This window comes from Carya illinoinensis, chromosome 5 (genome assembly GCF_018687715.1).
Source record: "Carya illinoinensis cultivar Pawnee chromosome 5, C.illinoinensisPawnee_v1, whole genome shotgun sequence".
In the NCBI taxonomy this organism is placed as follows: Eukaryota; Viridiplantae; Streptophyta; class Magnoliopsida; order Fagales; family Juglandaceae; genus Carya; species Carya illinoinensis.
This window is the reverse complement of record NC_056756.1, coordinates 37,149,009-37,165,043: the sequence shown is the minus strand read 5'-3', so window position 1 is coordinate 37,165,043 and position 16,035 is coordinate 37,149,009. Positions and strand designations below refer to the sequence as shown.

Genomic DNA, 16,035 nt, shown 5'->3' with positions numbered 1-16,035 from the left:
TTCTGGCTGTGATTTTGGATTTGAATAGAATTTTAAGTTCTTTCTTTTAGGGTGACTCTGACGAGAGAGGAAAACGGAAATGGGTTGCTTGGAAAAATATTTGTAGGCCTATAAAGGAAGGTGGTTTGGGTATTCGGGATTTTGACAATATACAAAAGGCCTTACATTGTAAACTTGCCTGGCATCTTATTTAGGGTAAGTCTCTTTGGGCGGATTTTTTCAGAGGTAAGTATGTTCGGGGCAATCATTTATCTCTTTTGGAGCCTACTAAGGGTACTCGGTTTTGGAAATCAATCATTAGGTGTATTCCAGATGTTCTGTCTAATTCCAAGTGGATTGTTAGAGAAGGTAATCTTTCTTTTGATATGATAACTGGGATGACAGGGGTCATTTGTGTGCTATCTATCTTGTGATTGGGCATCCTTTGTTGAATATTAAAGATTGCAGCCTTGATAATGTTTGGGATTTTTCCTTATTGGAAATGCTTGTGGGCTATCAGAAAGCTTCTCATTTGTGGCAGTTATTGGCTCGGAGTAAAGAGGGGGATGATGTTCTTATTTGGTTGAAAGATGATAACGGCAATTTTTCTACCAAAAGTGCTTGGGATTGCATTTGAGTTAGGGCTTCCCCTTTACCTTGGGTTCAGTGGATTTGGCACAACAACCTCCCTAAGAAAATCTCTATTATGATGTGGAAGGCTATTCATAGCTATTTGAGTGTTGATGAAAAGATAAGAACTACTGGTATCCCGATGGTCTCAAAATGTAATTGTTGTTCCATGGGTCACTCTGAAGACTTGAATCATGTGCTTTGCAATGGTGATTTTACTTAGAAAATCTGGCACTTGGATGCAGTCCACTTAGGTGTGCATATGGGTGTTTTTCATACTTGGAATGAACAAATTAATTTTTGGTTTCATCATGCGGGTAAGTCTTCTCAGATTCATCTTATTTTTTGTCTTCTCCCTTCTATTGTGTCTTGGAAGCTTTGGGATTGGCGTTGCAAAGCTTGGTATGAGAATAAGGTTGACACAGTTGATTCGGTGTGGAAAGTTATTATTTTTTGGATCTGTCGTATATTGCAATTGATTATAAAGGTTACTCATATTTTGAATCATGATGTTTCCGTATTAAATAGATTGGATATTCCAGTTTTATTGCCTAGGCCTAAGAGGGTTCAAGTGGTGAGATGGTTGAAACCTAGGCAGGATTGGGTGAAGCTTAACTTAGATGGCAGTAGTTTGGGAAATCTTGGGCAGGCTGGTGCTAGGGGTGTCATTCGTGATAATTGTGGTAGGCTCCGCATGGCTTATTCTGTTCATTTAGGCATAAGATCCAATAATTTTGCTGAGATGAGGAGTCTCTTGGAGGGGGTCCGAAGGTGTCACCAGATAGGTTTTTATAAGGTGGAAATAGAATCAGACTCTCAAATTTTAGTCAACTGGATTATTAAAGGTGAATGTAATATTTGGTATCTGGAAGATTATTGGGACGAATTATTTAACTACCTTGCCTGTATGGACTACCGTGTGTGTCATGTTTATCGTGAAAGAAATTGTGTAGCTAATTTTCTTGCTAAGCAGGGTGCCAGGGGACTCAATAAGGATTGGTCTGCTGACGGTGGCTTGCCTAGCCATTTACGAGATCTTTTTCGAATGGACAAACTTGGTCTTCCTTATCTGCGAACTTCTTAAGCTATCCCAGGTTTGCTTTTGTTTTGGTATCTATCTAGTTTTGATACTTCACTTGTCTTGGTTTTGGCTATCTTTGTTTTGCAGGGTTTTGTTTTTTGTGAGGTCTTGTTTTAGGATTTGTTTTATGTCATGGACGGGATCTTTGTATTTTGTTTGGAATTTGTAGTTTGTTTACATTTCATAAGTTTTGACACCTGAGTTTGGTCTTCTTGGTTTATTTTATATCCCCTAGGTGTCTTTTATGTAACCACAGTTTTCCTCTGCCACAAGTGAGAGCTATCAATAAAATTGAGATACCGTCCTCTTCTTAAAAAAAAAAAAAAAAAGCAACATGCACGAATCAAAGTAGGATTTTTGTTCAGTTACTTCTAGCAAGAGAATTGTTGATAAGAAACGTTACAATAAACAGAGCAAAGAAGGAAAAAACATGAGACTTAAAAGAGAGAGAGACAGAGAGACCTGAAGCAAAGGATTTAGGGTGTCTTTGCGGGAATCTAATGCATGGAATCCTCTTCAAGACGTGCTAATTCTCCACCCATTATCGCCCTCTTCAACTGTACGTTTCTCTCTCTCTTATGCGATTGCAGAATTTTTTGTGGTTGTTCTTCGAGGAAGCCTAGTACAACATGATGGCAAAATTTGACCTTTAAACATTCATGTTTAATTTTAGGGGGCGTATTGCCGTATTGGAGCTCTCATAAAACAACTAAGCTATTGTTGTATAACATTATTTGTTGTTTGATTTGTTTGGTCTGATTAATGTGACAATAAAAATTCATGGTACAAGAAAAATAATTAGATTTCATATCTAAAAGAGCAAAAGCCAATATTTAATTTTTATGAAAATAATAATTCTTTTCCTATCATTTTGATAATTAAAAAAAAAAAAATGAGGAGGAAGAAGAAGAAGACTTTCGTAGAATATAGAAGTTAGAGATCTATGTATGTTTTCCTCTTGCCTCATCACCTTTTTTAGGTAGTGCATGCCATAGATCCCAAATTTGTGCCATGCCCCCACAAATGACCTATGCTCTCGTTTTAGGTAGCACAAATGTATAGGTCTTGATATTTGGAATGGAAGAATCTAAGTAGAATAAAGTTACTGATCAAATAAATTAATTTTTAAATTTAGTTCTACTTCTAGTTTTGGTTACTTTTAATTGCATAATTTAATAGTTCAAACTGTAGCGACATATAAGGAAGTATATATATATATATATATCTAACTCTCTCTCACACACGCACAATATTTTTAAATTTGCCAAAAAAAAAAATCATTTCTATAAACATCAATCTCTAAACGATTAGAGAACTCTTTGTACACGACCTGTAAAATTGAACAAAATAAAAATTTATCTTTTTCTTTTTCAAGATATTTATATGCAAACAATTTTTTTAAAATTTTATTTTGAACCAGATGTAAAGATGAGTTAGAATCATGGTTGTACTCATGCAATTGATGATGACACATCACTCGTTAAACCGTATCAATATGCCTCATGACCTAGAGAATAAGATCAGGAAAACCTCATAGCATGTTGCTTCTCTCTCTCTCTTAAGGCCCAACCCCCAATATATGGGCTTCACTAGCACCTCTCTTCCTGTCTCCACTTAGTTGAATTAGGAAAGTACAATATATATATATTTATATTTAAAATATGATCACTAAATGGGGATGATTTATTTTTTAAAATTTAAATATTAGAAATTTGAAAACAAGATTAATAGAAAAAAAAAGATAATTTTTGAAAAGAAAGAAATGAGAATATTTATATAATCAAACAATTTTCTTCAAAGCTTGCAAATAGAATCAAAGTCAAACCCATTTAAAAGTTGAAATCCAAGATTCCAAATGCAGCACACAAACGCTTATCATGATTGCTTGTGGCCAGTGTGAGTGTATGATATGAGCATTGTGAGACTCACGTACGTAGCCAAGCCCACCCTATCTCTTTATGCTAATTTGTATGTTATTTATCAATTAGCAATGGACACGTACATGATTTTAGCTTTCGAACAGGTACTAGGAGACATTACATTTATAGTGGTCGACCCCATCTTCTATCAACGTACGTAAAGGAGAGTAATATCCAGGGTAGGTATTGGGAGAAAACCTGTGTCCATAGCATCATTTTTAAATGTCAAACCCACTTGTTAGCTGATTGAAGAAAAAGGCTCCTCGAAGACATCCTACCAAATACATGATATATGGTTGCCACTTGGTTTGACTGATCTGAATCTTCCAACTTGTAAACCAATGTGAAGGGTTTATTTTTCACTATTTGCATTACAATAATTTTGTGTATTTTTCATCTTTTTTATAAAAAGAAAGTGAAAGATATAAACGACGGAAAGTTGTAGATGTTTCCTAAAGTCAAATTTGAGCCATATATAACTTAAATTTTGTCTTCATCAAATAACTTAATTAATGATTTTTTAAGTGGTTAATACTAATAGTATAAAGTGAATTAATAATTGGATATGAACTTAGAAATTTATATATGATAAATAACTAATTAGAATCATTGAGTTATCGCCATTAATAATTAATGAGTCACGCATTATGCATTATTAGTATACAATACAAAATGGGAATCTTGGTAGACATCATTAAAGTAGTGTCGTGTCTACCATAAGAGTACTAGTCAATATTGATTAGCTCCTTTCGAAGTATCAAATTTTATTCGAAACAAATATGATCATATCAAGTTCATATGTAAGAAGCAACCTTGAATTCCTTCACGATCATTCCAACATCAAAAGTAATAATATTCAACTACAACATGATTATTTCAATATTTTCGAAACAAACTCGTAAAACTTAATCTAATTCGAGGATGACCTCCAACTCTTGGCCTAAATGTGTCATAGGCTTCCTTGCATGGATTCTCATAGGGCCTAGGGAAGCAAAAGGATTAGGAGGCATAATTAATTTATCTCCTTCTCCTTCCAACATTTGAACCACAAGTTTCATAGAAAGACGATCCATTGGGTGTCACTGGATGCACTGAAGTCCCACGATTGTTAGTTTTTTTTGCAATTTTCATGTCTCCATCGTCCTCGAAAAAAACTCTCAACTCTTCTTTTTGTTCTAAGAGGGTTGTAGATCCATTCTAGAAAGTAAACTTGGCTAGTATTTTCCGACGTAATGTCAACACTTCTCCTCCCTCCAACAATTTCAAGCAACAACATTTCAAAACTATAAACATATGCTTTATAAGACACAGTCCCAAAGTTTCTAGAGAACACTTCAGGTGCAATGTAACCCATGGTCCCCCTGCCTGTGGTCATAGATACTGCACTTTGATCCTTGGAACACAACTTTGCAAGACCAAAATCAGAAATTTTTTGAATAAAGTTTTGGTCTAGCAAAACATTATGATGTTTGATATCAAAATGGAGGATTCTTTGATCACATCCTTGGCGAAGATATTCGATTCCTTTTGCTACACCAAGAGAAATATCATGCAGTCTCTCCCAACCAAGAAAATTGCTCTTAGAATTCTCTGAAAATATGAACTTCTCTGTTGAATAATTTGAAAAGAACTCATAAACTAGTGCTCTTCTAAATCCTTCAGCACAAAATCCAACCAAGCAAACCACATTGACATGATGGATTCTATCCATTATTCCAACTTCATTTATGAATTCTTCTCCATTTCCCTTGGAACTGTTCAAGATCTTCACGGCAACATTGATTTCATTAGAAAGTTTTCCTCTGAACATTGTTCCGTAGGCTCCTTCATCCAATTTCTCGGTAAAGTGATTTGTAATCCTTTTAAGATCAGCGTATAAGTATCTTGTGGGCTTGTAGCTTCTGTAATCGTCCAAAAAATTTTCAATCTTCTTCCGATATTCTTTTTCCGCTTTGTCATTGCTATAGAAGAGATAAAGTGCAAAGGCCAGCAGTAGTAAAAGAGTTGGACCTAAAATGGCACCTGCATATATATCAAACATTCACCATGTCAAAAGCTCAAGTCTTCCCGATTAATTAGTACGTATGTCTGAAACTTTCGAATATAAAAAAGTCTAGGGATAACTAACTTACCAGTGGTCACTAGTTTTGTTGATGCACCTATAAAAAGTTAATTTGACATATATAATCATCAGATTCTCGTTCTATTCTGACGAAGTAAATATGAGAGCAAGGCATCATTCCATATTTAAATGTTTTAATTTATTTATTTTTTTATGATTTCTTGAATATTGCAGAAGATTCCCCGTGGCAGAAGATCATCTATTATAAGCTAATCCTGCAAAATTGTTAAGAAATGGAGTAAAGAGTTGGTAATTGTATAGAAGATGATACCTTTGTTGTGTTTGGGGAGCACTGAATTTCTGACTCGGTACTACTGCTATTAATATTCATCGACCTACAATTCATGCCTTCCAATTCACATTTTCTGCAAGCTGGCCTGGACCAGTTCAAATGAAGGACATCATCAAAATTATATGCAATACGATATGGAATCGATGTAACACTATACATCTTTCTACAAGGTACTGTGGGCAACACGTTGATGTCGTCATCAGTAAACAAGGCATAAACTTGGTGGCTATAGGTAGGGTCATTAAGACAAGAAACCGCCATCCCAACTCTGTGTTCTTCTTCTTTGGTATAGGAACAGTTGAAAAAGGCAAAGTCACGCAGGTTGAATCGATATCCTGTGAATTGAAAAGGTGAGGAAGATAAATCGAGTTGCCGGATCCCTTTTGGAAAGCAATGATCAGGATGATATACTTGAATTTCCTGAGATTTGTAGTCAATCTTTTTGACAAAAAGCTTGACTGAAATTGGCAGCTCGAGCAGTACTGTATCGTGTGTATCGAAGCAGGACAAATGAAACCCAGTAAAGCCACAGTGGTCCGGGTGGCAGTCTTTGAGTCGGAAAGGAAATCGGATGGCTGGGCCGTGGCTGCCACACCGCCTTGATACGGCACACTCATCATGTTGGCCTTGCACGTGGTGTAAGATGAAAAGCACAAACAAGAAGAAATATGACTTTCCCATTCTTCTGACGATCGAGCAAACAATCACACTATCTTTGGTGTGATTCACGTATAGTCTTTTGACGCAATGACCGGAAAAAATATAAATAAATTTAATCCAACTAATTTCAAAATATAAAAGTTGGCCTACAAACCAAAACCAACGAGATCATCTAACTCTGTTTTCATTTTCTCTGTTTTTTTATTTACTCTGTTTTTTAATTTCAAAATATAAAAGTTTGCCTACAAACCAAAACTAATATAGTTAATTAGCAACATGTGACGCAGCTGCTTACATATAAATATTGGAAGAAAAAAAATCTATTCATGATGATTTTTCTCATCATCTTATCTTCCTCTTATAATGTAACATTAAATGATAAGTTTATAAATAAAATATTAAATGAGTTGATGATCAAAAAATAGATAATGAGTAGAATTAGTCTTAGAATCATACGACGGATGTGTACACTTCTATAATATTGTTTGTTCACAGCTGTGGAAGCTACTTGCTATACTCTCTCTCTCTCTCTCTCTCTCTCTCTCTCTCTCTCCCTCTCTCCCAGAATGAAGAGAGGTGTGTCCCTTTCTGCAGGACTTATGGCCCTTTTCGTTCTAGTCGTGCTACTTCTTCATCAAACTTGCAGTGCTAAGGATACAAATCGGGACTGTGTTCCTTCTTCCTGCGGCAATATCCCCAACATAAGCTCTCCATTTCGATTGGAACACGATCCTCCAAACTGCGGCAACCCAAGGTATGCCCTGTCATGTCAGGACAACCAAACTGTGTTATACATATTGTCCGTAGAACACTACGTACAGGAAATCAATTACACTTCCCAAACAATCCGAGTTGTAGACTCGGGTATTCAGAAGAATAATTACTCCTCCATCCCTCGTTATTCCGATTTTGGTCCATATTATCGTCAGGATGGAATCACAGAAACCATGGTTTTGTTGAACTGTGAAAAGCGAGTGAATTCCCCATGGTATCTGAACAAATCTACTTGCTTTGGCAATAGAGCGTATGCTTCCAACTCATCTTCATCCCAGCCTGAGGCCGGGTTTAGATATGTGATATATAACCAGACGATTAAAGCAGGGGATGTGGAGGACTTGTGCCAAGTAGAGCATAGATTCCAGACATCGTGGCCGTCAGTCCGCAATCTGCTACCAGAAGACCAAAGTAGTATTTCCTGCACAGACTTACACAACCTATTGCTATACGGTTTTGAGCTGTCTTGGTTTTCAGATTGTGGAACGTGCGGCATCTTCGAGTTTGCCGAGGAACGTTACTGCTGCAAAAGACATACGGGTGAGTACACAAAGCGGGATCCCATTTCTTATCAAGTAAACGATGAATGCTACTTTTATGAAATTTCTTTATGCATGTATACCCCATACCAAACCCCCATAATATATAGGAATGTTTCCAACCGCTAACATTATTTGTCTTTTGTTTGTCGAACCAGGAATCCTTGGAATACCATTTTGGGTTTACAGTGGTGAGGCTAATTTTTATCTTAAAATTGTTTTGATCGAAATTAGCGCAATGTAAAACTTGGATGATTTTAGTCGATAAATTCCGACCGCTAACTTTTATTCTTTTCTTTGGCGAACCAGCAATATTCCGAGGCATACTATGTCATTTGTATGACGGTAAGATTAATTTCTTTCTCCAAGCTTCAAGATTAAGATTTCAACTTTAATACCATCAGAAATCATTTGTTAGAATAGCAAGAGTTATATTTAATCATTTATATTTGTCTTAACAGACACAAGTGTTGATTTCAAGATTTAGGATTTGTTTGTTACGCTAATTATTGGCCATATATTGAAATTATTTAAAGTACCTTTTCGTTTATTTTTCATGGATTTTAATTTTTTTTTTTTTTTTCCGTTTCTTTTGGCACTATTGAAGCTATTGCAGGTAAAGTAAGGCATACAGCACGCGGTAAGATCATCTAACTCTGTTTTTATTTTCTCTGTTAATAGTTCAAACAGTACTTTCATGCTTGTTTTTTAACTCCAAATAATACAAAACCGGCCCAACTCCACATATATAATCTGCATGCAGTCTAAAAACTTCACTGAGAGAGAATTTTTTCTATTTTCTGATGCCTCTTAATTAGCGTAAGGGGCTCCCCAATCCCCGCTCTATTAAATTTACGAAGGAGAAAGAGCAACAACATATAAACGGCATACAGTGACAGACAAAAATCAACTGAATTCTTTACCTGATCATTCATTGTTCTGTGATCGAAGCATGCAATTATTAAGTAGTTTCAGCACCTTAAGGACAGCTACTTGAAAGATATAACAAATAATATTACTGGCGTTTGAAAGTAGTCAATTCATTAGCTCTAAGAATTAACAATAATATTTTTTTAAAAAAAAATTAACTATAATATTTTGGCTTTGATAAAATGTTTTTTTTTTTTGAGAAGATGGGAACTTTATATTAATACTACGAGCGTAGAAGATTACAAATGCATTGAGGATACTCCTCTACAAGAACAGACTCCTCACCAAGCTCTAAGGAGCTTTTGGCTAGAGTGTGTGCCACTACATTGATCTGCCTAGGGACATGCCTAAAAGACCAAGAATGGTATGAAGTCAAGAGTTTCTTTATGTCGAGGAAGATCAGGCCAGCAGTACTCCAGTCCTCAGTACCACTGTTAATCCCACTGACCACTAGCTTAGAGTCCCCTTCAAATATGACATTATGGAGACCAAGTTCTAGCCTCAGTTGCACAGCTCGCAAGGCAGCCAAAGCTTCTCCCAGAAGAGGATCAGGGAAGGAGTTTTTAGGACTCCTAAGGGTGGCTGTGACTAGGCCATCCCAATCTCTAACTGCCACTCCTATTCCCACCATGCAATGCACCTTGTCAATGACTGCATCCCAGTTTATTTTGTAGAAGTCTGTAGGAGGCTTGCACCACACAATTGGTGCCTGAGTTGGGAGAGGTTGCCTTTTTGGTTGACTGTTAAGTTCTTCCACTTCACCCTTTCTCGATGAGACAGGCCTGGAGACCTGCAAAGGAGATATGAAGCTAGATTCGAAGACAAACTTGTTCCTCCTATGCCACAATTCAGAGGCTGTAAGAGCCAGTTCCACGTGTTCCTCAGCAGGGAGAAGAGAGAGCTGGTCTGCCAGCAGTTCATGATATGGTTGTTCCTCTGACCTGCATTTTTGGAGTCTTCTCGAACCATAGCTCCAAACATCCTGGGCTGCCATGCATGACCATAGAACATGAGCTGTGGTTTCTGGAAAAGAGCGACAGATGGGACATAAAGGAGACTCAACAATCCTCCTTCTAAACAAATTTGCTTTAGTTGGAAGGATGTCCTTTGCAGCTCTCCATAGGAACACTTTAACTTTGCTTGGCATATTAAGCTTCCACAGTTGCTTCCAAAGGGCCCCTTGGGTAGGAGGTCGAGATCCTTGTCCATGCCTGCTATCATTCATGGAAACCTGTAGATGGTAAGTTGATTTTACTGTGAACATGCCATTTGTGGTGCACCTCCAGGTTAGTCTATCACAGCTATTGCAAGGACTGATGTGGATCTTGGATACGATTGCTGCTTCCTCAGGAGTGAAGACATCCTGTATGAGAGCCAGGTTCCAGGAGTGAGTATCTTGATCTATTAGAGAGTTCACAGTTGCTCCTGAACTGAGAATCTTGAGAGGAGATTGGACCTTGAAAGAAGTAGGGGTAGGCAGCCAATGGTCTGACCACACCCTCACTGAGTTGCCATTTCCAATCTTCCAGAGGAGGCCTTCAGACAGCAAAGGCCTGGCTGCTGTTATACTTTTCCATACAAAAGAATCACTTCCTCTGACTTTAGCTGAGAGAAAATCACCAGAGGGAAAATACTTGGCTTTTAGGACCTTGGAGGCAAGGGATTGGGTGTTGATGAGAAGCCTCCACCCTTGCTTGGCTAGCATGGCTTTATTGAAGTCTTCAAAGTCTCTGAAGACCAGGCCCCCATCTTGTCTGCCCTTTCCAATTCCTTTCCAACTAAGCCAGTGCATTTTAGATTTTTGGTTATTTATCCCCCACCAGAAAGATTGCATCAGCTTGTTTATGTTTCTCATGATTACTTTGGGAATTAGGAAGATTCCCATGCAATATGTGGGAATGGATTGAATGACTGATTTTAGCAAGACTTCTTTCCCGGCTGAGGACAAGATGTTTGTTTTCCAATTGCTCATCTGAGCCTTGATTCTATCCAAAATAGGATTAAAAGCTTTGCCCTTGTTTTTTCCCACAGAAGAAGGTAGTCCTAAGTACTTCCCAAAAGGACCCGATGCCTTCATACCAGCCAAGTTTAGAATGGAATTTTGGGCTACTAGGCTTGTGTTCCTGCTGAGTTTTAATTATTGTGACTTTTCAAATGCTGATGATCATGTTATTCTAATTTTCTTCTGCAATGCAGGATTGCCTGTCGATCGTCGTATCAGAGATTATTTAGATGGGTTGTATGATAAAGGTGAGGTTTCTATGATATGTGTTAGAATTATTTACACAGTTCTTTAAGCAAAAAAAAAAAAAGAATAATTTACACAGTAGACTTCGATAGCAAACTCTATATTTCAATCATTTCAATTAACATAGCATGGTAATCTGATTTATATGGTTGGAAACTTGTTTATTCCATTTTCTTAACAATTCATTCATGATCAAGATAAGTCACTTTCTTGGTTAATTAATTAATGTATTCTTTCTTGTAGGATCCCAGCTAAACATCGTAATACCACTAATGATCATTATTATCGACCTCGGTAAGAAGCTATATATGATTGCTACCTTTCATCTTCTTCGTTTTATATTAATTCCCCTTCTAATTAGAAGATATACACACAAGAAGAAGATAGATAATATTAATGAAATTTTAAAAAAATAATAGTTACCTAGCTTGCTTAATTAGTAGAATTTTGAAAGTAGCACAACGTACAACATATTTTTTTAACCATTGGAAATTTGGATCAAAGCATTCAACAACATGTTAGTGTGATGCCTGTTATTGATTTTTGCGTTTAAGCATTATATATCAAAGCGTACTCTTATATATGAACAACTTCTCAGTAAATACAATTTTATTCACATGAAGGAGGCATTGATCCTTCTAAACTAAGAGAAGATGCCTGATGATATTGTTCTAGGAGTAGTAGCTTGTGGTATTGAATGTCTGGGAGGTTGGGAAATTCATCATACGTACCTTTGGTAGTACTAGAACTTTTAACGATTAATTGATGCTTTTCTTAACATCTATTTAATTCGGTGATGCTTATAGGACTATACCATGGAGCGAAAATTATAATGGGGACTCCATTTGTGCTTGCATTCTTGATATATAAATAGCGCAGGAGACATTTATTAGCGTTTGACAACATTGAAAAATTTTTACAAAACAACAATAATCTTATGCCAATAAGGTATTCATACTCAGAAATTAGGAAAATGACCAAGAATTTTAAGGATACTAGGTGAAGGTGGCTATGGCACTGTCTTTTAGGGAACACTTCGAAGTGGCCGACTTGGAGCTATAAAAATGTTAGGTAAGTCCAAAGCTAACGGGCAAGAATTTATCAGTGAAGTTGCAACAATTGGAAGGATTCATCATATTAATGTAGTGCAACTAATTGGCGTTTGTGTTGAGGGATCAAAACGTGCTCTTATATATGAGTTCATGCCCAATGGATCTCTCAATAAATACATTTTTTCACGAGAATGAAGTATTCTTCTAAGCTACAAGAACATGCATGATATTGCTTTGGGAGTAGCTCGTGGTATTGAGTATTTACATCGTGGATGTCAAATGCAAATTCTGCATTTTGATATCAAGCCTCACAATATTCTTCTTGACGAAGACTTTACTCCTAAGGTTTCTGACTTTGGTCTAGCAAAATTGTATCATATGGATGAAAATACTATTTCTTTAACTCCTGTAAGGGGGACATTAGGATACATGGCCCCTGAGTTGTGCTACAAAAACATTGGAAGCATCTCATACAAAGCCGATGTTTATAGTTTTGGAATGTTATTGATGGACATGATGGGTAGGCGAAAGAACTTGAATGTAATTGTAGACCAATCAAGTCAATACTTTCCCACCTTGTGTCTATGAGGAAGTGCAAGATGAAAATGGCATAAGAATAGAAAATGCCACAGAAGAGGAAAAGAAAATAGCCAAGCAGATAATCGTAGTTGCGTTATGGTGTATACAGATGAAACCTAACGATCGTCCTTCAATGATTAAAGTTGTTGAAATGCTTGAAGGAGGTATTGAAAGTTTACAAATACCTCCCAAGCCTTTTCTATCATCACCGGAGAGAGAACCAGAAGATATTGAAGACAATTCAACTCAGACTTTTCTGTCAATTCAATCAAGTCAATATACTCAATCGTCAATTCAAAGCAATTAATATGTTGATTGTTGGTTTTACATGGGGAAGCGAGTAGCCCTAACCAAGAAGGAAATCTTGCAATATTTGATAGTTAAAAAATGCTTCATATTATTATGTAAGAAGTTCGCATTCCTTTTTCTATGATTGCTTTCCTTATTCCCATTATCTTTTATTTAGAAATTTTGTTTACTCATACTCCAGTAATGAATTTGACAAGGTACAATTTTATTATTCGATTTTAATTTAATCATGATCTTCACTTGCTTCTTGAATTTTGCATATATTACTCATTATAAAGAGCTCCCGAAAGGTCATGAGGCCGTTGCATTGGTTCCAAGGCCCTATGTTGTTTCAGGTCTCTAAAAGAAAACCATGAGGATAACACTCTAGAGTCCTCCATAACCCTTTAAAAAAACAACACCATTTGAAACTTTCAAAACAGTAAAAAAGAAAAAAAAAAAAAAGATCTCCTTTGCATTATTCTCAAAAAAAGAAAAAGAATAAGCCATTTTTGTGACAGCTACATGTCCTATTAATTCTCTAAATCCTCCTTGGCCACTATGGCTGATGAATATTTCATGATGCACATATAATTCATTCTTTTTTGCCATCTTACTTATATTTTGTGTTTGAATTTTGTACCCTACACAGCAACATTATTGCCTCTATATGTAACACACATATGTCCTTGCTACGAAAAAAATCCTTTTTATAACTATCAATTTCTAGAATATTACAGAGCTCTTTGCACACATCCGGTAAAAGTTGAACAAACTAAAATCTTATCCTTTCCTTTTTCAAAATATTTATATGCACACATTTCTTTTGAGATTTTATTTTGGGCAAGTTGGAGAAATGACTTATGACCATGGTTGTTCTCTAGTAATTGATGATGACTCATCACTAGCCTAGACTCGTATATGTATATCTCATGGAGCAGAGAATAAGCCCATACTGCAAAAGAGTGGAAAAACCTCAAAGCTTGATGCTTCTCTCTCTCTCAAAGCCCACTCCCCAAAACATGGGCTTCACTACTCTTTATTGAAGAAAATTGATGGGCTTAGTCACTTAACACTTCCCTAACAAGATCACTAAAGTTATCCAGGCTGAGACCAATTAGTACTTATTGTTATCTCTTCCAATTTTTAAAATGGACTTGATTAATTTTTGTAGGATTAAACCTAAATTTGATAGATGCAAAGCTTAATTTTTAAATAATTTTATATATGTATATAATATTGTGCAAAGAATAGTAATTTGAAGAAGGAAACACCTACACATACGATGCAACTTTCACTCAACTTGGGATTGATTCTAGAGTATTTTTGCCCTATGAGAGGACCTTTATTGTCTTACTTTTTTTTCTCTCCTTGATAGATCAGATCATGATGAAGATAACTCACAAATCAAACAACCTGCATGCAAGTGATAAGGCTAAGATTGAAGGAAACAAGCAAGGTAATAAGCCTTCAAATTAACCCTATATAATCTTGATAAACATGTATTGTTAGAGATGCAATCAAATACTAGTGTATAATCATTTATAAATATATGCGGACTCCCTCTAAGAATCGGAGAGGAAATCTTTCTTTACAAAACAATGCATACTTATAGTTTTGCACTTATTTACCTTTTTTTTCAATTTTAAAATTTTTTATCTAGAAAATAAGTTTGATTTCACAAAATTTCCAAAAGGATTGTTAACGTCAATAGCAAAGAAAGAACACAAATGTCATCCATTTAAAAGACATGGCCAGTTATGGATGTGTTTCACCACCATCAACTCACGACCACCTGCAACCAAAGAGCAACGCAGCTTGGGGGTTCGAGGGAACGCCTCCGATGCCTAATTCAGTGATTGAATAAACTCTCTTTAATACCAATTAATTAGATGTCTCTTACGTACTTGGATTCTTCCTTTATATAGAGTTCATGAAATGTTCGAGTTAGTAAGTGATCTTGAACTTATTTGCTATTCCAAAATCAAACCTTGGGATGAGCGGCTCATGCCATATTTAATTCAAACAACAACTACTTTTATCCAATATTACTTTGAGAAGGTTATTTGATTGGTATTGGAGATAGGCCATGAGCCTAGCTAACAGCCCAGGCCCACTGGGCCCTCTTAAGAAATTATGTCTTGTCCAATTACCCTGCGAAGTCTCATTACATGTAATGTGATGGGACTTAAAATCATGATGTCATTTTGTGAATCGAGTTTAGTTGTCAGGAGGTCGTTTCGGGAGTCGAGTGCTATTGTCAAGGCGTTGTTTTGTATTCATGCCCTTTCATGCCTCAACTGTCACTTATATTTAAGGCTCTTGGACTCACCTTTCATTCTTCCCCTTCCCCGAATCTTTTTCTCTCCTCTTTTCAAATTTCTTGCCATTCATGGGTTCTTGCTCCCTTTCCTGAAAACTTATCGGCTACAATCCTTTTCTACAAACTCCCAATCTCCTTCAATGGCTTCTTCTTCTTCTTCTAACAGCAAGGCTTTGGCTTCTTCTCGGGGTACTAGTTCTTCACCACCCCGTGATTCCTCCCATCAAAATTTTGAAACGTTCTCTTGCAAACCCTAGTGGGGGAGGAGTGGACATTTCACCTTCCGTATTTCTAGGCCACCGATGGTCCTCAACTGTATCTTCTCACGAACATGAGAATGCAACAAACAACTTCAACATCCCCGATTCTACGATTTTGAAGGCACCTCTTCAGAATGGACTTATTGTTATCTCTTTCAATTATTTAAATGGACTTGATTAATTTTTGTAGGATTATACCTAAATTTGATAGACGCCAAGCTTAATTTTTAAATAAATTTATATATGTATATCATATTGAGCGAAGAATAATAATTTGGAGAAGGAAGCACCTACATATACAATGCAACTTTCACTCAACTTGGGATTGATTCTAGAGTGATTTGTGCTTTATGAGGGAC

The 16,035-nt window shown here is 36.4% G+C and overlaps 1 protein-coding gene and 1 pseudogene across 1 annotated transcript; one reads left to right on the top strand and one right to left on the bottom strand.

The window, feature by feature from the left end:
• Positions 1 to 4,348: 4,348 nt before the first annotated feature.
• On the bottom strand, positions 4,349 to 6,704 carry LOC122310309 (annotated as a pseudogene).
• Positions 6,705 to 7,194: 490 nt separating this feature from the next.
• LOC122308973 lies at positions 7,195 to 14,662 on the top strand. The gene is made up of 7 exons (XM_043122269.1): positions 7,195 to 7,997; positions 8,155 to 8,187; positions 8,306 to 8,341; positions 8,604 to 8,636; positions 11,123 to 11,176; positions 11,418 to 11,468; positions 14,472 to 14,662. The coding sequence occupies exons 1-7, from the start codon at positions 7,250 to 7,252 to the stop codon at positions 14,570 to 14,572; spliced, it is 1,056 nt and encodes a 351-aa protein (XP_042978203.1). The 5' UTR covers positions 7,195 to 7,249; the 3' UTR covers positions 14,573 to 14,662.
• The last annotated feature ends 1,373 nt before the right edge of the window (positions 14,663 to 16,035 follow it).

What these genes read in the sequence shown, in the direction of transcription:
- LOC122308973 (XM_043122269.1), top strand. Translation starts at nt 7,250, where the DNA reads ATGAAGAGAGGTGTGTCCCTTTCTGCAGGACTTATGGCCCTTTTCGTT. An exon ending in CTGCTGCAAAAGACATACGG is followed by an intron (nt 7,998 to 8,154) that starts GTGAGTACACAA and finishes TTGTCGAACCAG; the next exon opens with GAATCCTTGGAATACCATTT. An exon ending in GATCATTATTATCGACCTCG is followed by an intron (nt 11,469 to 14,471) that starts GTAAGAAGCTAT and finishes TCTCCTTGATAG; the next exon opens with ATCAGATCATGATGAAGATA.